This window comes from Pelodiscus sinensis, chromosome 9, assembly GCF_052426305.1.
Source record: "Pelodiscus sinensis isolate ZL-2025 chromosome 9, ASM5242630v1, whole genome shotgun sequence".
In the NCBI taxonomy this organism is placed as follows: domain Eukaryota; kingdom Metazoa; phylum Chordata; order Testudines; family Trionychidae; genus Pelodiscus; species Pelodiscus sinensis.
Genome location: NC_143060.1, coordinates 68,145,122 through 68,170,824, shown reverse-complemented (window position 1 = coordinate 68,170,824; position 25,703 = coordinate 68,145,122). Strand labels below are relative to the sequence as shown.

The window sequence follows — 25,703 nt, the reverse complement described above, 5'->3', positions numbered from 1 at the left end:
TGTGGGGGGAGGAAGAGGAAAGAAATGCAGCGAGACTCCGCACAAGTGAAAGGAAGTGCTGCAAGACAGCCGAGCAGAGGGACACTCAGCAGTCTCCAGTCCAGGCTTGAGCGAGAAGGGAGGAGAGTGGAGGCTGGCAGGTCGGCACCAGAGATGGTAGGTCTAGCACCTTCTTCTGCCCAGGGATGTGGTTGGCTTCAGCTGTGCAATATTTAGGAAGGAGTGAGGGAGGCAGAGGAGCGGCTCACAAGAAAGCTGCCAGCTCTGTCCCAGGCACCAGGAGTGTGGGTACCGGCATGGGGACAGGGCCAGAGACAGGGACTGCCAACAGCCCCCACAGCAGGGGGACAATGCCCTGACAGAGCCCCGCAGAGCTGCAAAGGCAACTCCAGGTGGTGAGGAGAGAGAAGCGCTCTCCTGTGCTCCCCTCTCCAGTATTAAGGGGCCAGCTTGAATCAGCAGAGCCCCCCACCTCACTGCCCAGCCTGAGCCGCTGGAGACAGCCCCCCCCCACTGCCCATCCATGAATGGCCAGGGACAATCCCCCGACCTCCCTGCCCAACCCTAATTGGCCAGGGAGCCCCCCCTTCACTGCCCAGCCTGAGCTGCCAGGGAGAGCCCCCCTCTCCATTACTGCCCCCCCAAACTTCCAGGGGGAGCCCCCCTCTGCCCAGATTTAAACTGCCAGGGGACCCCCTGAGCTGCCAGGGAGACCTCTCCCCACACTACCTAATCCCATGCTACCAAGGAGCCTCCCCCCCGCAGTATCAGGGAGAGCTCTCTGCTCCACAGCTGGGATTCACCCCCTCACCTGGCTGAGAGGCTCTGCCCCAGCAAACCCCTGAATGACCGTGTGACAGGGCAGACTCCCCACCATGGCGCCTACAGCCGGCAGTCCTGGGAATTGGCTTGCTTGCCTCGGTGGACGGCTCCCTCTAGCTGGTGGCTCCCCGTGTTTCTCTTTGATCCCGGCACCCTCTTCAGGACCCTGCCTGCCGGCAGCGTCTGAGCCCCCCTTCCGGGGGTGTCTGAGCCCCCCATCCTGTTTGCACTCCAGGCTATGTCTACACTGGCGGGCTCTTGCGCAAGAGGGGGCAGTGTAGACAGCTCCCTCTAGCACAAGAGCCTCTTCTGCCAAAATAGTGGCTCATTAGGTATGCAAATGAGGCTCAGCAATATTCCATGCTTAGCCTCATTTGCATATTTCTCGTGCAAGAAGCCGCGAGTGTAGACATAGCCCAGGAGTCCTTCTTTATACAGCCCCCAGCTGGGCCCTCATTGGCAAGAACTGCCTCAGCTGGGGCTGGGGTTTGCCCTTAAAGGGCCAGTGCAGGGCAAGCGCCCTGTCACAGGGCCATGCACATCATGGAGATCCCCACTTCGGATGCAGAGCTAGAGATGAAGAGCCACATGGGGAACCTTCCCTCCAGAGCTCTGACATCAATGACTTCCCTGAATGCTAGCCAAAGGCTGCGCCCTGTGTCCCCAATTCCAGCCAGGCTGTGAGCATCACTAGGAACAGCTAGCGGGGAAGCTGAGACCCAGGTGAGCCGAGTAATCAGGGCTGCTCGGAGCACCCCCTCCTTCCTGCCAGATCTCTGAGCAAGGCTGGTCTCAGGCCCCAGGGCACTTCTGCTCTGTGTCCCAACCCCATGGCAGCGCATCTCCCAGGCCAGGTCTAGGAGTCAGCTCCGCAGACCTCACCCTACAGCCCCACACAGCTGTGGGGACAATCAGGCTGCTCCTCTAATGCGGGGAGCGGGGTTCAGCTTTCAACATTTCACAGTGGGCAGCCCTTTTTCTAATCTAGTGTCACTTACTGCTGAACATTGCTCTGAGTGACTGAGAGGCTCACTGTATATCGAATTGATGGACCAACTGCCTCCATCCTCAAAGCTGATCTCATGAGACTGGCCAGCATCTCACACTCAGTCGCCTGCTCCAGGACCGTCAGGAACAACCAACCTGCTGCTTAACCGAGTTGCTTGCCTCAAGTCCCTGTTGTGCTGCCGTTCAGCACGGAGGCTTCAGCCCTGGCCCTTTGAGATTCCGCATTTTCTCTGCATTACAGATATGAGCTAGCGAAGCCAGTCTCTGTGTCAGCACCCAGACCTGCCTATCGTGCAGTACTGCAGGGTTTAATGGACATGCTTTTCTGACCCCCAGGCCATCACCACAGGACTCTCTTCCAGCCCCAGGGCTTGGAGACGTGGCTGGACTGTCACCAGACTCCTGAGCTTTGCTGCCGCTAGCTGGGGTAAGCCTTCCCGCAGCTCCTTGGTGGCCCGCCGCTGAGTGGGCCGGGAGAGAATCCCAGCTGTCTCCGTGGTACTGGTGTGGCCCCATCAGTCACAGCCACTCTGCCCAGGGACACTGCACTGAAGTAGTTTCATTTGGGCCAGAATTCCCACCCAGGGTGCTTACTTAGGGACCGAAATCCAAGCCCTCTTCAGGGCTGCTGGCCGGGGGGGAGGGGTAACTGCCCCAGGGCCTGGTGATTCAAAAGGGCCCAGGGCTCCTAGGCACCACTGTTGCTACTCTTTGAATCACCAACAGAGCATCAAGTGGTGTGCCCCAGTCAGTGCTCAGGGCTAGCTGGGGGGCCCCAGCCCTGTCTCTTCTGCCTAAGGCCCCCCCACTTCCACAACCCCACCTTGCCCAGGGACCCAGAAAGTCTGTTCCTCCCCCGTCTCTCTGGGCTGTGCCCATGAAAGCTCCCACTATCTACATGTTTTGTAGTGCTGCCAGACCATGAGCTGTTTTTAAAGTTTTTCCTGTTACAGACTAACTCAGCTCCCCTCTGAAGCTCTTTAATCCCTTCTCTTAGCTTCGGGACCCTCCTGTATCCCAGGCTGACGGAGCCAGGATTCCACCCTAGTTACAATGGAGGGGTCACATGAGCCTGCTCGGCTTCCCCAGACATACAGGCCAGGGATCAATGACCTCCCCTGAGCAGGCATAGTCCAGACGAGCTCTACTCTGGGCCCGACGACTAAGGCTGTTAAGTAACGGTTGACTCTCGAATAGCCGATGGAATTTCCAGCGAGTACTCGACTAGTGATAGGCTCTTGTACATTTCAGAGGAGGAAGGAGACCTCCTCCTGCAGCCTGGGGCCAGCGTGTGCCTTCTTTGAAATGTACCCAGCCGGGGCACTTGTACGTTTCAAAATGGCCACGTCACTGACCCCGGGCTCCATGTTGGGCTGCCGATTTGAAATGCCACGTGGAGCCTGGGTTAGCTGGGGAGTCCCTAGCTGAATCTGGGCTCCATGCGCGGCAATGCTGCACAGCTGATCCTGGGATCAGCTGTGCGGCGCTGCCACTTTGAATGCTGCCTCATCATTTCAAAGGGGCAGCCGCACAGCTGATCCCCAGCTCAGCTGTATGGCACTGTCCCTTTGAAATGCCAAGGCAGCCTGTCAAAGGGACAATACCGCCAGAGCCAGGGATCAGCTGTACAGGTCTGCGCCTTTTGAACATTGCCTTGGCGTTTCAAAGCAGCAGCGCCACACAGCTGGTCCCGGGCTCAGCTGTACGAAGCTGCCGCTTTTAAGTACCCCGTCTCCCCCTCCCTCCCAGCTGCCTCTCTCTCTGACAGAGGCAGCAAGTGGGGAGAGGGGAAGGAAATCGACTAGTTGACTGATAAGCCTCCCCACTGGCTGCAACACCGGTCACTTCCGCCAGCCACCCTGCTGGCCACCTGCCACTGCTCCTACTGGCTACCTGCCGGTTGCTCCTGCCAGCCACCCTGCCAGTCACAATGGGTATGGCTCCAGGCCAAACCAGTGACTTCAGCTCTTAGTGATTTCAACTCTTAGCCATCATGTAGTCTGGCCAAAAGAATCCAGCTTTCACTGGAATAACAGAGAGACTCCTTGGCTATGTCTACACTGGCGGGTTCTTGCACAAGAACACATCCACACGGCCATGTGCTTTTGTGCAAGAGCATCCATGGCAGTGTGGATGCTCTCTTGTGCAAGGAAGCTCTGATGGCCATTTTAGCCATAGGGTTTTCTTGCACAAGAAACCCCTGCCGCATGTCCACACTACTCTCTTGCACAAGAGCTCCTGCGCAAGAGGGCTTACACTTGTTAGAAAAGAGCGTAGCTCTTGCGCAAGAAGCCCTCTCTTCCCACGCCGTACTGTAAATCTTCTTGTGCAAGAGCAGGCGGGCAGCATGGATGCTCCGCAGAACAATAGCCATTCTTGCGCAAGAACCTGCCAGTGTAGACATAGCCATGGAGTCTGCTTTAGGTCTATCCTTAGAACAGCAGGGCGGGAAAGGAGACAGGCTGAACCAGTCTTACAGCACACACCTGGCAGGCATGAAGCAGGCTGGCTCAAGCCCCTTCCCCCAACTTAGTCCACGCAACTCTGGAAGGGGGAGGCTTGTTCATCTGAGACCCCTTATAATGATGGTGTCTCTCCTGCAAGCACTGGTGTCATATTTTACAGTTCCCACATTTAGGGGTAGCATGGTTTGTGAGCACACAACAGCCAAATACATCGCATTCCATTCTAACAACCGATCCTCCATCAGCCCTGGCTGAATTGGATTTACATAACCACACCCCGGATTCCTTCCCCATCCCAGCATGAGCTGTATTTACATAGCAACAGTTAATTATCTTGCAGGGCTAAACAACTTCAGCTGGCTGCATTGCAAGCAGTCCTTCAGTCCCTGCTTACAGGAGCAATGTACCCAGAAGATTACTTGGTGGGCTCCCTTTGATAGCACCTGGAGTCCTAGAGCCTTGAACTCACAGTGGGAGTCCCGGGCAGGGCACACCAGGCTGTGCTAAAAGGCTGGCTGGTGGAGGCAGGCCTTCGCCTCGAGTCCATGCTCCTTTCAGGGGCTCAGAGCCAGGACCCCCACTGGGAACATTTTTAAAACACTTTCACCCCTGACAGGATGCCAACCTGCTCCCGCTACGGTTCTGCCAGGAGCTCACGTGGCAGAGGTCTGTGCACTGGGTCTCAGGGTCCTCAGCTATTGATCCATGTCAAGTGCCACAATGATGTCACATGATGGATCCTCTGGTTTGTGGGTTTGTTGGCGTTTTTAGTTTGCTTTTTAAAACCCCTGAGGAAATCACACACCCACACAGGAAGAGAAAGCTGCTTCAAAGGAACATTATTCATGCCACCATGTCAAGCTCTCGCACAACAGGAAATGCCAGAACTCATGCCTTGCTGAGTGCAGTGATGGACCTAGGCTAGGGGATGAATCCAGACTGTACAGTGACAAAAGCAGGGTTCTCTAGGAGCCCTCCATGCAGAAGCAGGAAGGGAAAGGCTGGTGACTGCCGCCGTGAAGAACTGGATTCTCTTCCTGCCTCTGCCCCTGAGGCAAGGCAAATCATTCAAACCAAACTTTTCCCCCGTGGCCAGTGACTGTGTGCTCCTCCTTTCTGGGTGCTCAAGCTGAGACTTGGGAGCTCATTTGCACAAGTGCAGAGCACTCACAGCTGAACTAGGACGCGTGGGAACAGTGCTGTGAACACAGAAAGCGCTTTGCAATGCTACATGCTCCAGCACTCCCGGGCCTAGGTGTCTCCGATGTACAGCCCTGCACAGATCAGAAATGAATATTCATGGATGCAGCTCTCTGTGGATATAACACAGATCTCCATGGATTCGCAAGGTTCTAGCAGAGGCAGCCTGTGAGCCTAGGGCGCCACTGGCCCAGGCAGCCAGTGATGACGTCACAGCCATTGACAGCCGTGCAGGCAGGGGCACCGACTGCGCCGCCCCGCCTAGGGTGCCAGCTGCTGCAGCCGGCCTCGGGCCGCTCCTGGTGATGAGTGAGACCAGCAAGGTCCTGGCCAATGACTGGGCCTGGGACCACAGCGGCAAAAGCAGCAGCATGTGGGGTTGCCATTTGCAGGAGCCAGCACCCAGCCCAGGGAAGCTCCTTCAGTAAGCTGTGCCCTCCTGCAACCCTGCCCACTGGGGCGGGCAGGCACCAGACTCACTGGTAACTGTCCCCAGGCACACTAGCGTGTGTAGGCAGCATCTCCTGTCTGGGCGCATGTGAGCCCGTCCAGTTGTCACTGTAGTCCTGCAAGTCTGCAGAGAGATTATTTATATCCACGGATCTAAACTGTGTAGCACAGAGAGGTCTACTCAAATGGGATCCCCACCATTACTGTCAGCCTTAATCGCGCTGGTCCAGCACCTCAAATTAATGGCAGTTTGAGCACCCAGTGCCTCGATGCCTCTATCCCCACCTGTGAAGTGGGGATATCCCCACCTGTGAAGTGGGGATATCCCCACCTGTGAAGTGGGGATATCCCCACCTGTGAAGTGGGGATATCCCCACCTGTGAAGTGGGGATATCCCCACCATCTCATCTCCTAAGGGCATTGTGAATACAAACTCAGTCATGTTTGGGAAGCACTCAGCTGCTGTAGTGGCGAGTTCGATAGCAAAGCCTTTGGGGAAATGAATCTATCTGCAGAGCAGGGTTTGTACAGCAGGGCTGGGGTGGGGGAGAGGTGCGGTCACACATCGACCAGTGGGGAGTACACAGAACTACTGAGTAGCTGCTCATTCAGTCAGCACCTAAGTGAGACCGGGGACCTGTGGGCAAGTTACAGGTTACCGTGCCACGAAGACGATGGCATGGCACAAGAGGGCTGAACTCGGTTACATGGCAACCTTAACTGTGGCATTTCCCAACATACAGTGCTCGACATTGCAACTTCCGAATGCTTTTCTCATGCCGATCTGTCACAGTCTGTCACAGGTCATAACCCCAGTTCGCCTCTTTCTACCCTTTGCCACAGTGCTCGTGACTCAGGTGGAGGTGGGAGCCTGGACCTACCATTATGGTGACAAACAGGATTACTCATGGGAGCTGGCCAGAAACTTTTGCAGGACATTCTACACCGATCTCGTAGCAATCCAGAACCAGAAGGAAATTGCTCATCTCAACAGTTCCTTGCCCCGCCATATCACATACTACTGGATTGGGATACGAAAGATAAACAAGGTCTGGACCTGGGTGGGTACCAGCAAGGCCCTGACAAAGGAAGCGGTGAACTGGGCTGCTGGGGAACCCAACAACAGAGGAAGGAACCAAGACTGTGTGGAGATTTACATCAAGAGGGAACGTGAGGCTGGAAAATGGAACGATGAGCCCTGCCAAAAGAAAAAGAGGGCGCTGTGTTACCAAGGTAACTACCCCGGCCCTGTGTGTCTGTCTAGTACTCCCTTGGTCACGTTGCTGAGTTGACAGCTCTGGAGAATTAAACCCTCAGGCTACGTCTACACTGGCATGATTTTCCGTTTAAAGCATTTCCGGAAAAGCGCGTCTAGAGTGGCAGGATGCTTTTCCGCAAAAGCACTTTTTGTGGAAAAGCGTCCGTGGCCCATCTAGATGCGCTTTTCCGCAAAAAAGCCCCAATCGCCATTTTCGCCATCGGGGCTTTTTTGTGGAAAACAGTCCTGTGCTGTCTACACTGGCCCTTTTGCGCAGAAGTCTTTCAGAAAAAGACTTTTGCTCAAACGGGAGCAGCATAGTATTTCCGGAAAAGCACCGACAATCTTACATGAGATCGTCAGTGCTTTTCCAGAAATTCAAGCGGCCAGTGTAGACAGCTGGCAAGTTTTTCCGGAAAAGCGGCCGATTTTGTGGAAAAACTTGCCAGTCTAGACACAGCCTCATTGTGCATAGAAGAGTGTCAGTGGGCTGGCCGCCTCCCATGATTTCAGACAGCATGTAGCCCAAGCCTAACCCTTGAGGGCTGTGTCCTTGCCTGGCTGGAGTCTTTCCTTATGCCCTGGATTCTGTTCTCCTTGGCTCTCAGCCTTCTTCAGGCCTGACTCTGGATTCCTTCCAAGTAAACCAGCTTCCTACAGAAGCCTCTTGCTGATTACAGCAATTGGCCTGTCTCTCCCTGAGCATCCCCTTCTCTCCAGCTTCCTGCCACTCATCCAGGGACGTCAGCTGACCCCTGCTCAGCTGTGTCTACCTCTTCACTAGGGCTGGCCCAGGCCACTAACCCTTAAAGGGCCGGACACCCTACTACAAGGCTACGTCTACACTGCAGGTTTTTTGTGCAAGAATGGTTGTTCTTGCGCAAAAACGTGCTGAGCATCTACACTGCATGCGCATTCTTGCGCAAGTACATTTACAGTACAGCGCCGGAAAACAGGGCTTCTTCCGGAAGAGATAATCCTCTCCCCAGGAGGAATAAGCCCTCTTGCACAAGAGCTCTTCCACAAGACGGCAGTGTAGACAGGCAACAGGAATTTCTTGCGCAAGAAACCCCTATGGCTAAAATGGCCGTCAGAGCTTTCTTGCGCAAGAGAGCATCCACACAATGGCTCCAGGGCAGCCTACCCACCCAGGCAGTGCCTGTGGGTCCAAGAGCTATGTGATAATGCGTGCAAAGCAGCTGCTGCCCCACGCTGCTGGCAAGGGGCCAATGCCCCCTAGCTGGGAAAGCTTGGGTGCACTAAGTATTATCTAGGCCCCAAATGCCCAGGAAGAGCCTGAGACAAGGCTATTTGCAGGGAGGGGTTTTCCCATGACTTTAACAGACTCTGAAAGAATCCTGCAAGGAAGAAATCCAGCAGCGCTGGAGTGCAGGATCCAGGCAGGAGGGTGGGTTGTGATCTGTGTCTATGGAGCTGTGAGCGCATCCTAACCTCCACCATATCTCTGCAGCGTCTTGCCAGCATTCCTCCTGCAGCCAGCGTGGGGAGTGTGTGGAGACCATCGGGAACTACACCTGTGACTGCTACCCTGGTTTCTACGGGTCTGAGTGTGAACACGGTGAGGGCCAGCGGCAGGGCCTGCTGCAGTCACTGCATGTACTTTGTGAAGGGTCCCCCTCCGGGGCAAGGCCTGGGCACCCCTCAATACTGCTCCTCGTCACCGGGCAGAGCATGAGCACAGCCAGAGGAGCGGCCTTTGCTGTTACTCCCTGGCTAAGCAGGAAGAGGGGGAGTTGCCTCCCCAGCCCCGACCCCTCTGTTGCTATCACCCACTGCCTGCCCCAGCTCAGTCTAGCCCCGATTTCCTCCCTTAGGGGTTGGCCTACACCCCTATACTGCACAGTCTGTCTTAGGCAGGGGTGGGCAATAACTTTGGATGGGGGCCACTTCAAGAACTGAGTGAGTGGTCAAGGGCCACACTCTTCCATGATACGAATGGAGGAGACGCAGGGTCTGGGATGGAGGCTGGGTGCAGAAAGGGATTGGTGCGCAGGACTGGGTGTGGAAAGGGAGGGAGTTGTGACCTGGGGTAGGGACTGGGAGGGGACATGGGTGCAGGAAGGGGGCACAGGGTTTGGGTTATCTGAGGAGGGGGTGCAGAGGTTTTGGGTTGTGAGATTGGGGTGCAGGGTCTGGGAAGGGATGTGTACAGGAGGGGGGCAGGGGGCTTGGGCTATGTGGGGTGAGGAGCCAGAGGCAGGCTCTGGCCAGACTTACCTGCTTGACTCCCTTCCTGCTTAGCCTGCACTCTCTATAGGGGGCATGTGGCCTGTGAATAGCTATGAACCTGAGGTATGGGGGGGGGGGGTTTCCAAGCAGCCTGTTGACAACAGGAAGCTCCCATTGGCTGGAAACTGGCCAGTGGGATCGTGCTGGAGGCAGGGGGCAGCATATGAAGCAGGGGTGGGCAATAATTTTGCTGGGGGGCCACTCCAAGATTCTGGGAAGTAGTCAAGGGCCTCACTTTTCTGTGCAGGAGGTGGCATGGGGTTAAGGACTGGGGTGCAGGAGAGGGAGTTTGAAGGAGGGGGCTGTGACCTGGATCGGGGCTGGGGTGCAGAGCCAGGGAGGGAGTATGGGTGCAGGAGAGGATCTGGCTTGGGGTAGGGGGGAATACAGAGTCTGGGAGGGGGTTTGGGTTGAGGACGGGTTGTGACCTGGGTCAGGGGATTGGTGTATAGGGTCCTGGGGGAAGTGTGGGTGTAGGAGAGGATTCTGGCCAGAGAGGAGTGTCCTAGGGGGTACAGGCTTTGGGAGGGAGTTATGACTTGGGGCAAAGGGGTGCAGAGGGCTTAGATGTTGACCAGGGAAGGCGCCAGAGGCAGGTTCTAGTGGGAGGCACTTACCTGTCTTGTGGGCAGCAGGCTGGACCTCCTGCTCCTGCTGCCCCAGGCCCAGCCTGCGTAATAATAAAAGGCTGCTGCCTCCACCTGGCTCTCACCTTCAGGTGGGGGAGAGGCTTTTGCTGCCTCCAGGCCAATCTCTCAGCTTCTATTGGCTGGTTGCTGGGGTCAGTTCCTATTGCCTGGCTGGTCTAGACAATAGGAGCTGAGGGCTGGGCTGGGCTGGGGAGATCACAGGGAACCCTCCCCTCTCTCTGGAGCAGAGAGGCAGGTGGAGCAGCCCTGAATTTAAACCAGGGGCTGCTACGTGCCTAAGGATCGCAGTGGGGGAGGGTCTGTGGGCTGGATCCTGTGGCTTGGTGGGCCAGATTCGGCCCAGCAGTATTCTGCCTTCCCCTGGCATGAAGCCTCTTCCCCCACCCCCAGGCTTGCAGCTGTTCAAGCAGGGCCTGGCAGTCCTGCCTTTCTCAGCAGGGAAGCCTGCTCCCTAGGGCAGCCATGGGCCAGATTTAGTCCTGCTCTGGTCTTAGGGCTGAGCCGTGGCCCAGGCCTAAATGGGAGGCCGAGCCTCTTGGTAGGCGAGCCGCAAGCCCAGAGTCTCTCCGCTGTGGTGTGGGGACTTGTACCTGACTGCTCAGCTCACTGCTACCTGCAGGCGTGTCAGGGCTTGTTTACAGCACGTTTCCACTGCAGCTGAGTGAGAGCCCAGTCGTGGACTACGGGTCTGGAGCCAGCATGTTACGGATAGCACTGTGCTGGACTTTGCAGCTGCTGGCTGGCTGGCTGGGCTGTGCTCCACAGAGCCTGAGATCTGGCGCCCACCCTGTGCCCCATCACCACCCTTCTAGCTGCTGATGCTGTATGTCCTTGTAGTTGTGACCTGCAAGAGCCTTGGCCCGGGGCCTGCCTGCAGCCACCCACTGGGGGAATTTAGCTACAACTCCACATGCACCTTCCAGTGCCCGGAGGGGTTCGAACTGCGAGGGCTGGACACACTGCAGTGCTTGGCATCGGGGAACTGGACAGCAGTGCCTCCAGAGTGTGCAGGTGGGTGCCAGCAGTTACTTTTGCCCCCTCTCCACTGATTAGACAGTGGGATTCTCAGAGCCTACGTGGGGAACAGCCAGACTGGGAGTTGGGTAGTGAGCCCTTTTGTACAGCTCCAGCCTCAGGATGTAATGTCTTTGGCTTCACATGGGGCGTTCACAGCCAGTGATGGGTCATGAGCTCTTGCTAATCTTTCGATCCTTCTGGGGTTTATGCCACACTCATCTCCGTGTTATCTGCTTTACATGCACAAGCAGAGGTGAAGGTACGTGGGTGTGACCTGGTGTGCAGCTCTGGCAAGCTATGGGAGCGATTTAAAGAGGTGGCAGGGACCCAGGCTGCAATAGGACAGTACCTGTTGTAAGAAATGTTAAGTTACTTTCACCGCTGTATGCAAGTATCGTCTATGGCTGGTCCCCCATCCTGTTACATGGTTGATTGTTAACAGAGCTCCAGGTGAATGTACGTGGTTTGATGTATTGAGCTTGGGAAGCTCCACAGCAATCACTGGGACCACCCAAATCAGCTGGCTGGCTGAGGTCCCGCCCCCCCCCCCCCACACACACACGCACGCACACCTGTCATATTTCAGCAGTGTGTCCAAGGAGTCCCATACAGACATTGTAGGCTAGGGTGCATGGACTGGCCATTTCAGTGGAATCTCACACTGATGATGTGGAGGAGAAATCCACCCTTTGTGACAAAGCATGTTTGGCAGACTCAGTGTAGGAAATTCTGCTTTGACAACTAGTCTAGCTGCTAGTTATTAGCTGCTTTCCCAAGTTTCTTGCTTTATTTGTTTACTTGCATAGCTGGCTCTATGCTCCACTTTGCCTTCCCAGCTGGGAAGTGGATCCCTGCTTCTGGGACGAATGGTTGCTAACTGCATGGAAAAAGAGGTCTGTGCATCTGCTGCATAGTGAATGGCAGGGGACTGAGTGCCCCGGTGCACTCAGAGCTCTGCAATAGGTGTTTCTGTAACACTGATACAGGCTGGGTGTCTCTTGTCTGCCTTATGCATGCAGGGAGCCCGGGAGATGCTCACAGCCCCATGACATGACTCTCTCTAGCTGCAGCCTCACTGGCCATTAATGATAGCTGGAAAGGAGAATCATCCTTGTTGCTTTTCGCCCGAAACTTTTCTAATGTTGCAGTTGTAATTTTGCATACCCAGAACTGGACACAGGCTTCCTGTAGTGGTCTCACCTGCATTGTCCTAAGAGGCACACATTCCACCTTTACGTGCCCTGTATCTACACCGATCCATTCTGGCAGGACACTCTGGGCCAGGGGCTGCTGAGGCCCAGAAAAATCAGTTGGGGGCTGTAAAACAACTCCCCAAACCCTCTCTGACGTGACCCCCGACTGAGAAGAAGAAAGATGCTCCCCACATTCTCCACACACCCCAGAGCCTGGTAGATTTTGGGTGCTCCAGCACCGCGATGAGGCAGTGGGGGGACTGGAACACCAGCGCGGGCTCCCAATGTTGAGAGGGAGCCCTGAGCCTCGGGCTGGATCCAGGCAAGCCGGAGTCACATCAGACCCCTGGGCCTTAGATCCCCCACCCTGCTCTAGGCAATGGGGCGGGTCAGAAGAAAGCACCAAGATGTTTTTGTGGGAGCCTGCTAACCAGAGCAGAGGCTCGCAGCAGTGGTTAGAGCAGAGGATCTGAGGGTGGAAACACGATAAAAACCAAGATCAGATAAGTAGGGAGGCACAGGGTTGTGCAAAACCAGATGTGTTTAGGGCGTAACCTGCTAACCCTGCCTCACAGCCTCAGCTAGCCTTATGCATAACAGCATGGCAAATCTCTGACAGCTGGAACTACAAGAATTGATTTGCAGGGTTGGGTGTGAGGCTATTGCAGAAATACTAGCATGTGCCACACAAAACCAGTCCAACTTGGACTCGGAACTGACCAAGGGGTGACTACTAGGGATGTAAAAGTGCAGTTAAAATAGAACTGTATAATTGCTTAATATCATAGCGGTTACACGTGCCGGGGGCTTTGCTGACTCCCCTGGAGTTACTGCTATTCTGGACATGGGTATCTCCCAATCCCAGCTCTGCTAACACACCACAACCCCATTCATCTCCCAGGAGTCAAGCCGAATGGCCACACATTGTTCTGCAGCAACCATTGCTGTCCAAGGCTCGAGCCTTGACACTGACTCACCTGTGCACCTTAATCCTGATTTACAGCAGCCACTGGTATTTCTGTCCCAGCTCCCGCACACAAACTGCTCTCGTGCAGTCGGCTCAACTGTCACCTCCTTTTTGCCCCCCACTATCCTGGCCCCTGGCTCTGCCACTTCCACAGGAGTGGGGGGGCAGGCTGCTATGAATGCTGAGAGCTGGCTTCAGAGGGCCCCACCAAGAGCGGAGTGAGGGCCTTACATTGACTGTCCACTTTGCTCATATTCTCACTGTCTGCAGCTGTCACGTGCCCAGCGCTGGCCGCCCCTGGCAGAGGCTGGTTAAACTGCACTCACTGGCATGGAGACTTCGCGTATAGCTCCACCTGCACCTTCTCCTGCGAGACGGGCTTTGTGCGGCGTGGAGCGGAGACGCTGGAGTGCACGGCCCTGGGACAGTGGACAGGGCCAGCCCCGCGCTGTGAAGGTACCTGGGGGTGTCCAGAGAATACAGGGTGGAGCTGGGATGATGCCTGTTGCCCTGTGCAGAGGAGCCCATTGTGTATGATGTCTAGGGTGCCAGGGGACTGGATCCTTCCACTTGGGCAGACGTGCAATGGAAAGTTTCACAGAGAGAAAGGGACCTTGGTCCCCCCGTCCAGCCTTTTACACCAGTGCCAAGTGGATGCCCCCAACTCCTGGCACTGCTGTCCCCTAGCTCCTCTTCCTGTCACCGTCCTCCAGAGCCACCCCACCAACAGGGCGATTCAGGAACCACCAGTCCATGTCTCTGGCACTCCCCTCGGACAGCTGGCTCCCCTGGCTCCACACCTCCACCATGGCTCGTCATGGCACCTCATCCCCCTGAAGTGCTCCTATCTCAGCACCTCTTCCCCGACAGCCACTCCTGAGGCCTGAGCCCCACCCAGCAGTGTGGGGCTGGAAGGGGCTTCGAGAGGCTTCCAGTCCAGCCCCCTACACTAACGGGACCAAGCAAACTGAAACCGCCCAACAGGTGTTTGTCCAACCTGTTCTTATCAACTGCCAGTGCTGGGGTTCCACAGCCTGCCTAGGCCCTGGCTTTCAGAGCGTAGCTGTCCTTATTGGTAGAAATGTTTTCCTAATGTCTAACATAAATTGCTCCTGCTGGCAATTAAGCCCATTACTTCTTAGCCTACCTTCGGTCACATGGAGAATCACTGTTGTCTTTATAACAGCCCATAACACAACTGATGATTGTTATCAGAGACCCCTGGTCTCGTCGCAGGACTGAATATGGCTGTTTGTAACCGTTTCTCAGAGGCCAGGTTTCCTAAGCCTTTGATTATTTGTGTTGCTCTTCTATGGACTCTCCAGTTTGTCCACATCTTTCTTAAAACGTGGCACCCATAACTGGACACGGTATCCAGCTGAGCTTCCCCAATGCTGAGTAGAGTGGGATAGCTACCTCCCCTGCACCTGCCAGACAGCACACCTCGTAGTACACCCCAGAATGACATTACCCTTCCTGAAGCTCCATCACACAGTGGATTGCAAATGGAATACGAGCCAACAAAAAGCCCTTTTCAGCAGTGATTCCAACTGGTCGATTATTCCCCAGCTTGTATTTGCCACTGGAATTTTCCTTCCTGAGGGAAGAACTTTGCTCTTGTCTTTCCTGAATTTCATCTTGTGGATTGCAGACCACTTCTCCAAACTGACATGGTCATTCTAATCTGTAATTATGTCCTCCCGAGGGCTTGCACCCCCTTCCAGCCTGGGGTCCATTCCAAATTTTAAAAGCTTCCTGTCCACTTTACTCTCCAGGTCATGACCAAAATACTGAATAGTACTGGACCAAGGCCTGACTCCAGCTGCACCACACTAGATATGCCCTCCTACTGTGATACAAGCCATTGTAACTACTCTCTCAGTATGGTTTTTTTTTTTCAAGAAGTTGCCCACACACCTGATAGATATTCAATCTAGACTACAATTCCGTAGTTTGCTTATGGGAGTGTAATATAGAGTATAATGCCTCTGGCATCACATCCCCAGCATCCTCTGGCCCCAGAACCTGACCTCATGCACCCACAATCCCATGGCACTTCACCCACCCCCAATAACTAACTCCCTTGGCACTGCACCCTGCCGTCCCAAAGGATCACCCCCTGCCAACTCCACATTTTCCTTATACAGTTCTGCTTTTCCCTTCCAGCTGTCACGTGCCCAGCGCTGGCCGCCCCTGGCAGAGGCTGGTTAAACTGCACTCACTGGCATGGAGACTTCGCGTATAACTCCACCTGCACCTTCTCCTGCGAGACGGGCTTTGTGCGGCGTGGAGCGGAGACGCTGGAGTGCACGGCCCTGGGACAGTGGACAGAGCCAGCCCCGCGCTGTGCAGGTAGAGTAGAGGCTGCCCTGCGGGCAGCGCTGGCTCAAGCCATTCCTGCGCCCCGGGCAGCGGGCGTGCGGCGCATGCGCGGCTCCTCCCTAGGCACATGGCGCATGCGTGGCCCCCACCACCTGAGTGCACAGCGCCCCTTTCAGTTGTAATCAGGCACCGCGTGGCCCCCTCACCTGGGCTGTAAGGGGCGCTGTGCACCTGGGGGCGGGGGCCACACGGCGCCTGAGTGTAGCTGTAAGGGGCGCCGCGCACCTGGGGGCGGGGGTCACACGGCGCCTGAGTGTAGCTGTAAGGGGCGCCGTGCACCTGGGGGCGGGGGCCACACGGCGCCTGATTGTAGCTGTAAGGGGCGCCGTGCACCTGGGGGCGGGGGCCACACGGCGCCTGATTGTAGCTGTAAGGGGCGCCGTGCACCTGGGGGCGGGGGCCACACGGCGCCTGATTGTAGCTGTAAGGGGTGCCGTGCACCTGGGGGCGGGGGCCACACGGCGCCTGATTGTAGCTGTAAGGGGCGCCGCGCACCTGGGGGCGGGGGCCACACGGCGCCTGAGTGTAGCTGTAAGGGGCGCCGCGCACCTGGGGGCGGGGGCCACACGGCGCCTGATTGTAGCTGTAAGGGGCGCCGCGCACCTGGGGGCGGGGGCCACACGGCGCCTGATTGTAGCTGTAAGGGGCGCCGTGCACCTGGGGGCGGGGGCCACACGGCGCCTGAGTGTAGCTGTAAGGGGCGCCGTGCACCTGGGGGCGGGGGCCACACGGCGCCTGAGTGTAGCTGTAAGGGGCGCCGTGCACCTGGGGGCGGGGGTCACACGGCGCCTGATTGTAGCTGTAAGGGGCGCCGTGCACCTGGGGGCGGGGGCCACACGGCGCCTGAGTGTAGCTGTAAGGGGCGCCGTGCACCTGGGGGCGGGGGTCACACGGCGCCTGAGTGTAGCTGTAAGGGGCGCCGTGCACCTGGGGGCGGGGGTCACACGGCGCCTGAGTGTAGCTGTAAGGGGCGCCGTGCACCTGGGGGCGGGGGCCACACGGCGCCTGATTGTAGCTGTAAGGGGCGCCGTGCACCTGGGGGCGGGGGTCACACGGCGCCTGAGTGTAGCTGTAAGGGGCGCCGTGCACCTGGGGGCGGGGGCCACACGGCGCCTGAGTGTAGCTGTAAGGGGCGCCGTGCACCTGGGGGCGGGGGTCACACGGCGCCTGAGTGTAGCTGTAAGGGGCGCCGTGCACCTGGGGGCGGGGGTCACACGGCGCCTGAGTGTAGCTGTAAGGGGCGCCGTGCACCTGGGGGCGGGGGTCACACGGCGCCTGAGTGTAGCTGTAAGGGGCGCCGTGCACCTGGGGGCGGGGGTCACACGGCGCCTGAGTGTAGCTGTAAGGGGCACCGTGCACCTGGGGGGGGGGGTCACACGGCGCCAGATTGTAGCTGTAAGGGGCGTCGTGCACCTGGGGGCGGGGGCCACACGGCGCCTGATTGTAGCTGTAAGGGGCGCCGTGCACCTGGGGGCGGGGGCTACACGGCGCCTGAGTGTAGCTGTAAGGGGCGCCGTGCACCTGGGGGCGGGGGCTACACGGCGCCTGAGTGTAGCTGTAAGGGGCGCCGTGCACCTGGCGGGGGGGGGTCACACGGCGCCAGATTGTAGCTGTAAGGGGCGCCGTGCACCTGGGGGCGGGGGCCACACGGCGCCTGATTGTAGTTGTAAGGGGCGTCGTGCACCTGGGGGCGGGGGTCACACGGCGCCAGATTGTAGTTGTAAGGGGCGCCGTGCACCTGGGGGCGGGGGCCACACGGCGCCTGATTGTAGCTGTAAGGGGCGTCGTGCACCTGGGGGCGGGGGTCACACGGCGCCAGATTGTAGTTGTAAGGGGCGCCGTGCACCTGGGGGCGGGGGTCACACGGCGCCAGATTGTAGTTGTAAGGGGCGTCGTGCACCTGGGGGCGGGGGTCACACGGCGCCAGATTGTAGCTGTAAGGGGCGCCGTGCACCTGGGGGCGGGGGCCACACGGCGCCTGATTGTAGTTGTAAGGGGCGCCGTGCACCTGGGGGCGGGGGCCACACGGCGCCTGATTGTAGTTGTAAGGGGCGCCGTGCACCTGGGAGCGGGGGCCACACGGCGCCTGATTGTAGCTGTAAGGGGCGCCGTGCACCTGGGGGCGGGGGTCACACGGCGCCTGATTGTAGCTGTAAGGGGCGCCGTGCACCTGGGAGCGGGGGCCACACGGCGCCTGATTGTAGTTGTAAGGGGGCGCCGTGCACCTGGGGGCGGGGGCCACACGGCGCCTGATTGTAGCTGTAAGGGGCGCCGTGCACCTGGGGGCGGGGGTCACACGGCGCCTGATTGTAGTTGTAAGGGGGCGCCGTGCACCTGGGGGCGGGGGTCACACGGCGCCTGAGTGTAGCTGTAAGGGGCGCCGTGCACCTGGGGGCGGGGGTCACACGGCGCCTGAGTGTAGCTGTAAGGGGCGCCGTGCACCTGGGGGCGGGGGCCACACGGCGCCTGATTGTAGCTGTAAGGGGCGCCGTGCACCTGGGGGCGGGGGCCACACGGCGCCTGATTGTAGCTGTAAGGGGCGCCGTGCACCTGGGGGCGGGGGCCACACGGCGCCTGATTGTAGCTGTAAGGGGCGCCGTGCACCTGGGGGCGGGGGCGGGGGCCGTGCGGTGCCCCTTACAGCTGCAATCAGGCACCCCCCCATAGGTTGGCGCCCCGGGCAGCTGCCCGGCTGGCCCCCCCTTAATCCGGCTCTGCCTGCAGGACTGGCTTGGGGAAGCTGCTTCTGCTCATGCAATGGGAAGTTCTGGGACAAATTACACCGGGTTGGCCTTAGGAGGCCTAAACGCACAGAACTGACAAGCAGATCAAGGAAATGATAAACCCCCGTGTTCAGAGCCCCCGTGAACACTTCCAGGAAACTCTGCAACCACCCCGCTAACGTAAGCGAAGGCCGGGGGATTCCCAGTGCTCTGGGCTGTTCAGCTCTCGTGAAGCAGTCAGTACAGTTCTGCTTTGCTCTTCCAGCTGTCACGTGCCCAGCGCTGGCCGCCCCGGGCAGAGGCTGGTTAAACTGCACTCACTGGCATGGAGACTTCGCGTATAACTCCACCTGCACCTTCTCCTGTGAGACGGGCTTTGTGCGGCGTGGAGCGGAGACGCTGGAGTGCACGGCCCTGGGACAGTGGACAGGGCCAGCCCCGCGCTGTGCAGGTAGAGACCCAGCATTAATTGTGGTTGTTCAGAGCAGGTGTTCTCAACCTCTTTCCTTCTGAGAGCCCCTGCCCCAATATGGAACAACAGCTCCATGGTCCGCTTGTGCTTTTCTTTAGGCATTAGAGAGGGGCAAACAGGGCAACTGCCTAGGGCCCCAGACCACGGGGTTCCCACAAAGCTGCATTACTCAGGCTTCAGCTTCAGCCCCCACATGGTGTGGCTCAGGGCCATGGGCTTCAGCCCCAGCTGGTGGGGCTTTAGCTCTCTGCCTGTGTCTGAGCAAGCCTAATTCTCGCCCTGCTTGATGCCCCCCAAACCTGCTCAAGGCCTCCCAGGGGCTCCAGACTCCTCGTGGAACTAAGGAGCTAGTTCGAATTAACGTTTAACTGCCACGTCTAGCTGCGGGCAGTTAGTTCTGACTAAGGGGGATTTAAAAATGGCGGCGCCCGGGAACATGCAAATGAAGCCTGGGATATTTAAATCCCGGGCTTCATTTGCAACTCCGGTTGCCCTCATTTACCTACCTAGCTCGAACTAACGAGCTAGTATAGACATACCCAGGGGCTGTGTCTACATTGGCACCCTTTCCGGAAAAGGGATGCTAATGTAGACTTTGGAATAGGCAAATCCGCGGGGGATTTAAATATCCCCCGCGGCATTTTCATTAACATGGCTGCCGCTTTTTTCCGGCTTGGAGATAAGCCGGAGAAAAGCGCCAGTCTAGATGTGATTCTCCGGAAAATAAAGCCTTTTATTGCTCTATCCCCCACCACACTGCCCCCTCGCACTGCAACTTCCTGGCTGTCCATCTTCTGCCATCTCCTCTCTTCCCCCATCACCTCACTCCTGGGCACAACCATTCACCTGCCTCCTGGCACCCCATTGGACTGGCACTGCACTGGTCCATGCCCCTGGTACCCACCCATTGGTACCATCCTATTCCACTCCTGCCCTTCTGGGACCTCACCCCCAAGCACCTTCCTCTCAGCTCACACTGGCACCCCACCCCTGCGTGGCACTAATCACCCAGCACTTCAGTCTGCATAGCATTTCATCCACCACCACTCAGCACCTGTGGCAAATCACCGCAGGATCCCAAACCCCAAATATTTCCCAATCCAACACACACAACCCCTGCACCTGTGACACTTCCTGGGGAACCCAGGACTGTGAGGCATCTTGCATCAACTTGCCCTGAGTGTGAGGACCCTTTTCATAGAATCCTGGAACCCAGGGTTAGAAGGGACTGCATGAGTCAGTTAGGTTAACCCCCTTCCCCCCTCCCCCCCACCCTCACGATGCAGGATCCCTGTAAAAATCCCATGAATCCCCTTCATCAGTTGACAGCCAGAGCTCCTGGGGTCACAGCAGCCCAACACCCAGCACCTACCACCATAACCCACTCAGCCCTGGCATTCCCTCACACATGAGCCCCCTCCCTTGGCATTACCAGCTCCCAGCACCTTGTCCCATAGAGTTACTCTTTGGTCTTCCAATTGCATGACCCAAGCAGGGCTAATTTAAACGGCTCTGACATATGTGGAGATTTCTTGCAGGCTGAGTTGGCTTTCGAATGTCTGAACACACAGAACTGAAAAGCAAATCAAGGAAATGTAAAACTCAGGATTTAGAGCCCCCATGAACACTCAAAGGAAACTCCCTGCAACTTTATTGTGCAGTCAGTACAGTTCTGCTTTGCTTTTCCAGCTGTCACGTGCCCAGCGCTGGCCGCCCCTGGCAGAGGCTGGTTAAACTGCACTCACTGGCATGGAGACTTCGCGTATAGCTCCACCTGCGCCTTCTCCTGCGAGACGGGCTTTGTGCGGCGTGGAGCGGAGATGCTGGAGTGCACGGCCCAGGGACAGTGGACAGGGCCAGCCCCGCGCTGTGAAGGTACAGTACAGGCTGCCCTGCAGGACTGGCTTGGGGAAGCTGCTTCTGCTCATCCAATGGGAAATTCTGGGACAAATTACACCGAGTTGGCCTTAGGAGGCCTAAACGCACAGAACTGACAAGCAGATCAAGGAAATGATAAACCCCCGTGTTCAGAGCCCCCGTGAACACCTCCAGGAAACTCTGCAGCCACCCCGCTAAAGTAAGCGAAGGCCGGGGGATTCCCAGTGCTCTGGGCTGTTCAGCTCTCGTGAAGCAGTCAGTACAGTTCTGCTTTGCTCTTCCAGCTGTCACGTGCCCAGCGCTGACCGCCCCTGGCAGAGGCTGGTTAAACTGCACTCACTGGCATGGAGACTTCGCGTATAACTCCACCTGTGCCTTCTCCTGTGAGACGGGCTTTGTGCGGCGTGGAGCGGAGACGCTGGAGTGCACGGCCCTGGGACAGTGGACAGGGCCAGCCCCGCGCTGTGAAGGTAGAGAAATAAGAATAAATATGGGCAGGGCCGGCTCAAGCCATTCCTGCGCCCCGGGCAGCGGGCGTGTGGCGCATGCGCCGTTCCACCCCCAGGCGCACGCCGCATGCGCAGCACCACCTTACAGCTGCGCACCTTACAGCTGCAATCGGGTGCACGGTGCCTGATTGCAGCTCTAAGGGGTGCCACACAGCCCCAGGCGCGTGGAGCACCCTACAGCTGCCATCAGGAGCCCCCCATAGGTTGGCGCCCCAGGCAGCTGCCCGGCTAGCCCCCCACTTAATCCAACCCTGAGGATGGGGTGTCTAGAGCACCCTTTGCTGAGCCTGCTCCACACTCTGCCCTTCTGAGATCTCCCCCAAGCACCTATCCCTTCAGCTAATACTTGCACCTCAACTGTCTGTGGCACCAACAGCCTCCATTTCACTCTGTATCCACGGCATCCCATGCTCTAAACCTCCACCACTGCACCACTCCACATCTCCGGCACCAGGTCTAATCTCATGCACCCCCACACCTGTGACACTTCAGCACTCCATAGCCTAGTCCCTTGGCACTTCACTCTCCACCATCAAAGACCACCTCCCCACCCCCTCCAGATTTGTGCTTTAACGACCTGTGCCTTCCTGTTCCAGCTGTCAAGTGCCCAGCGCTGGCTGCACCAGGCAGGGGTCTGTTAAACTGCACTCACTTTCATGGAGACTTCGCTTATAACTCCACTTGCACCTTCTCCTGCGAGACGGGCTTTGTGCAGCGTGGAGTGGAGACGCTGGAGTGCACGGCCCTGGGACAGTGGACAGAGCCAGCCCCGCGCTGTGAAGGTAGAGACCCAGCATTAACTTTTGGTGTCTAGTGAGTCAGTGCTGCTGGAGTCATAACGCCAGGATCCCTTCCTTCTCTCTACAAATCCTTCCTATGTAAATATCAGAAACAAAACAATGATTATACCCATGAGCTTTTGTTTAGAGAGACGCCTACAGGAATATAGTCACGGGAGCTCTCTGTTTAAGAGGATGTTACAATGATCCTCATTCTATAATATGGTAACACCTATATTATTTCTGGTGACTTTTATGAAATTGAGTGAAATCTCTATGCACACATTTTTAACAGACCAGATATATGTTTCAAAACAATTGGTCAGATGTGCTGGTTTTTGCAGATCAATGTATTTTGACTGAATGCTGAATAAAAGGTAACCAAGTACATAAATATCTCTCTGTATTCAGTCTGCTTTGCTAGGTACATAATTGGTGTGTTAATTATTCTATAACCACGGCTTCCCATATTTGTTTGACCATTCCCCAGGGAAAGGGCTATTTTTCCTTTAGGCTACCAATAGCCAAGCAGCTACTAACAGATGAGTGATTAATTCACAATTCCCCAGGAGTTTCTAATTCCGAGTGCTGCACCACCCAGGATGTCATGTCTCTGGCTCCACATCACCCCGGCACTTACCCTCCTATACTGGCATACCCATGGCATTGCACCCCCTCATGGGCACTTACCCTCCTATACTGGCATACCCATGGCATTGCACCCCCTCATGGGTTCTTCCCTTCGCAACTCATGCTCCAGCACCAACAGACCTATCCCTTAGGATGTCTAAATGTAGAGAACTGACAAGCAAATCATGGAAATATTAAACCCAACATTCAGAGTCCCTGTGAACACTGCCAGGAAACTCTGTAGCCGCTGCCATGCTAATGGAAACGAAGGCCGGGGGATTCCCAGTGCTCTGGGCTGTTCAGCTCTCGTGAAGCAGTCCGTACAGTTCTGCTTTGCTTTTCCAGCTGTCACATGCCCAGCGCTGGCCGCCCCTGGCAGAGGCTGGTTAAACTGCACTCACTGGCATGGAGACTTCGCGTATAACTCCACCTGCACCTTTTCCTGCGAGACGGGCTTTGTGCGGCGTGGAGCAGAGACGCTGGAGTGCACGGCCCTGGGACAGTGGACAGGGCCAGCCCCGCGCTGTGAAGGTAGAGACCCAGCGTTGGCTGTGGGGTGTGTGGAATGTACCTTGCTAAGCTGGTGTGATCCCAGCTGACTTTCCATAGGAACTCCTCTCTTTTCCAGGTCTAGGGAAGACAGGTGTTGTGTCCAGTGGTTGGGAGCCAGCGTAGGGGGCCTTTTGATTTGAGGCAGCTGTGCAACATAAAGCTTCAATGAGAGAAACGTGTGTACAAGGGAGACAATGGGTCTCGAAATAACTGGTAAACCTCATTTTATGAGGAAAAAGGGTTATTCTGAGGAAAGGGTTTTCTCTCGAAATAACCTGTCTTAACAGCGTTAGTTATATCGAAATAGTGCCATAACGTGATTATGCAAATGACGTAAATCCCTGCTTCATTTGCAATTTCGAATGTCTTCATTTGCATCCCTCTCTTGAAAGAGGGTGCAAGTGTAGACATACCCTGCTACAGATGGCTCTCCTTCAGCTGCCCCCCACACTCTCCTCTGGGCCTCCTGTCAGCTAGTGTTTTTCACCATGGGCTCAATGTCAGATGTTTTCCCTTGGCTCTCTAAATCCTCTGTGTGACCCTGCCCCTGCTGGCACCATGACCCTTGGCACTTAGTCCACTCACAGTGTCACCTCACACCCGTCACCTGCTCCCTACGAGAACCAGGCACCTCAGTTACCATTGAGCCCCCGTCCCTTCTCATTTCACCACTCCACTCCACTTCTGGCTCCATGTGCTTGGAACTCTTTACCCCCGGCACCCACAGAACATGCCTGCACCCACCTACTCGTGACACTGCCCTACCCATCTACCCATTCTCCTAGTACTGCACCCAACAACACCTTCCCCTCACACATCTAGTCTCCTGCCTTAAGACTTGTGCTTTGCTATTCCAGCTGTCAAATGCCTAGCGCTGGACACCCCAGAGAGGGGCCAGCTAACCTGCTCTCAGTGGCATGGAAACTTCACGTATAATTCCACCTGCGCCTTCTCCTGCGAGATGGGATTTGTGCGAACTGGACCAAACTTGCTGGAGTGCACGGCCCGAGGAGAATGGACAGCGCACCCTCCGCACTGTGAAGGTATAGACTGTCACGTTACTGGGCCTGGCCTGGGCATCTGCTCAGGGCGAATTGCTCAAACTAGGGGCTCCGTATAGCACCAGACTGGAGACCTTCCCAAATAGGCCACAAACCAGTCCCACAGAGCGCTCCAGCTGCCAGCTTGGCCAGCCAGAAGCCTCACAAGCAAACTCCTTTGACACCCCAACTCTCTCCGGGCCCCAAACAGTCACAGGCCTAACACACAGGTGAGGGGTTTTAGAACCCAATCTCACCTTCCCAAACGAGTTCTGTCCGGTCCCAAGAAACCAGCCACAGGTCCCAGTCAATGTACACTCTGGATCTTACCCACAAGATCACGCTGGGCCAATCCTTTAGAATCTACAGTCTAAAGGTTTATTACTACAAGAAAGAAAAGCATGAGAGTAAGGTTGTTAAAGTATCATACATTACATGCATCGCATCTCCCAGTTCTTGATGCAGGCTCTTAGCAGAGATGTTATAAAATGCTATCTTAAAAGCCTCTGGTGTACGTCCTATGTCAGGATGGGTCCACAGTTCTTTCTGGCTCGTGATTCCCTGCAAGGCTGCATCTGGGATCAAGAGCTGAGCTGAAGACCAAAATGGAGGAAGCCACATGGCATATTTATATCCCTCCTTGGCTTCTTCCAAGCTGGAGAGAGTCACATGGTCAGTGGCCAGACATCTAGATTCCTTCCCAGGTGGGTCACTGGTACTTAAGAGATCTATTGTCCCTGAAGCCTTGCTAATTAGCATGTCCATAGGCTGAGCTTTCCTCGCCTATTGCTCAACCACATAGAGAGAAACTTCCAGTCTCCATACAGAGCACATGTTTATAGCTCCACACATAGATATTATACAATTACCTGAATAGAATATACAGCAGTCCCCGAGTTACGCGGATCCGACTTATGTCGGATCCGCAGTTACGAACGGGGCCGTTCCTCTCCCTGGTCTCCAGCAGACCAGGGAGAGGAAGCAAAGCGGCGGAACACGTGGGCAGTGGACAGGGCTGTCCGCTGCCCACGCACTCCGAGGCTTGGCTCTGCTTTGCCCCCCCCCGTCCCCCTGGTCTGCAGACCAGGGGGACGGGGGGGGGGGGGGGGCAAAGCAGAGCCAAGTAGCGGAGCGCGCGGTCAGACGCGTCTGGGCTGTCAGCTGGCAGCGCGCTCCGTGGCTTGGCTCTGCTTTGCCCCTCCCCTCCCCCTGGTCTGCAGACCAGGGGGACGGGGGGCAAAGCAAAGCAAAGCCGCAGAGCACGCGGGCAGCCCAGACGCGTCTGGGCTGTCCGCTGCCAGCGTGTTCCACCGCTTTGCTCCCCGTCCCCCTGGTCTGCAGACCAGGGGGACGGGGAGCAAAGCAGAGCAAAGCCACGGAGCCCGAGGGCAGCAGGACAGCCACGGCACGTCTGGGCTGTCCCGCTGCCCCCGTGCTCCGCGGCTTTGCTCCGGACAC

General features: G+C 56.8%; 1 protein-coding gene across 7 annotated transcripts in view; it reads left to right on the top strand.

Annotated features, from left to right (window-relative positions):
• LOC102462153 (P-selectin-like) overlaps positions 1–25,703 on the top strand; it is a 42,520-nt gene continuing 16,817 nt past the window's right edge. The window contains exons 1-13 of one of the 7 annotated variants that reach the window (XM_014580677.4): positions 1–156; positions 2,167–2,257; positions 6,789–7,178; positions 8,675–8,782; positions 10,941–11,114; positions 13,551–13,736; positions 15,447–15,632; positions 18,651–18,836; positions 20,547–20,732; positions 21,020–21,205; positions 21,841–22,026; positions 22,999–23,184; positions 24,063–24,248. In XM_014580677.4, coding sequence (XP_014436163.3) covers positions 25–156; positions 2,167–2,257; positions 6,789–7,178; positions 8,675–8,782; positions 10,941–11,114; positions 13,551–13,736; positions 15,447–15,632; positions 18,651–18,836; positions 20,547–20,732; positions 21,020–21,205; positions 21,841–22,026; positions 22,999–23,184; positions 24,063–24,248 — 2,383 coding nt within the window. In that variant the 5' untranslated portion in view covers positions 1–24. The remainder of the gene's footprint in view (positions 157–2,166; positions 2,258–6,788; positions 7,179–8,674; positions 8,783–10,940; positions 11,115–13,550; positions 13,737–15,446; positions 15,633–18,650; positions 18,837–20,546; positions 20,733–21,019; positions 21,206–21,840; positions 22,027–22,998; positions 23,185–24,062; positions 24,249–25,703) is intronic. The other 6 variants (XM_075937096.2, XM_075937097.2, XM_075937098.2 and 3 more) reach the window with 6 other exon arrangements.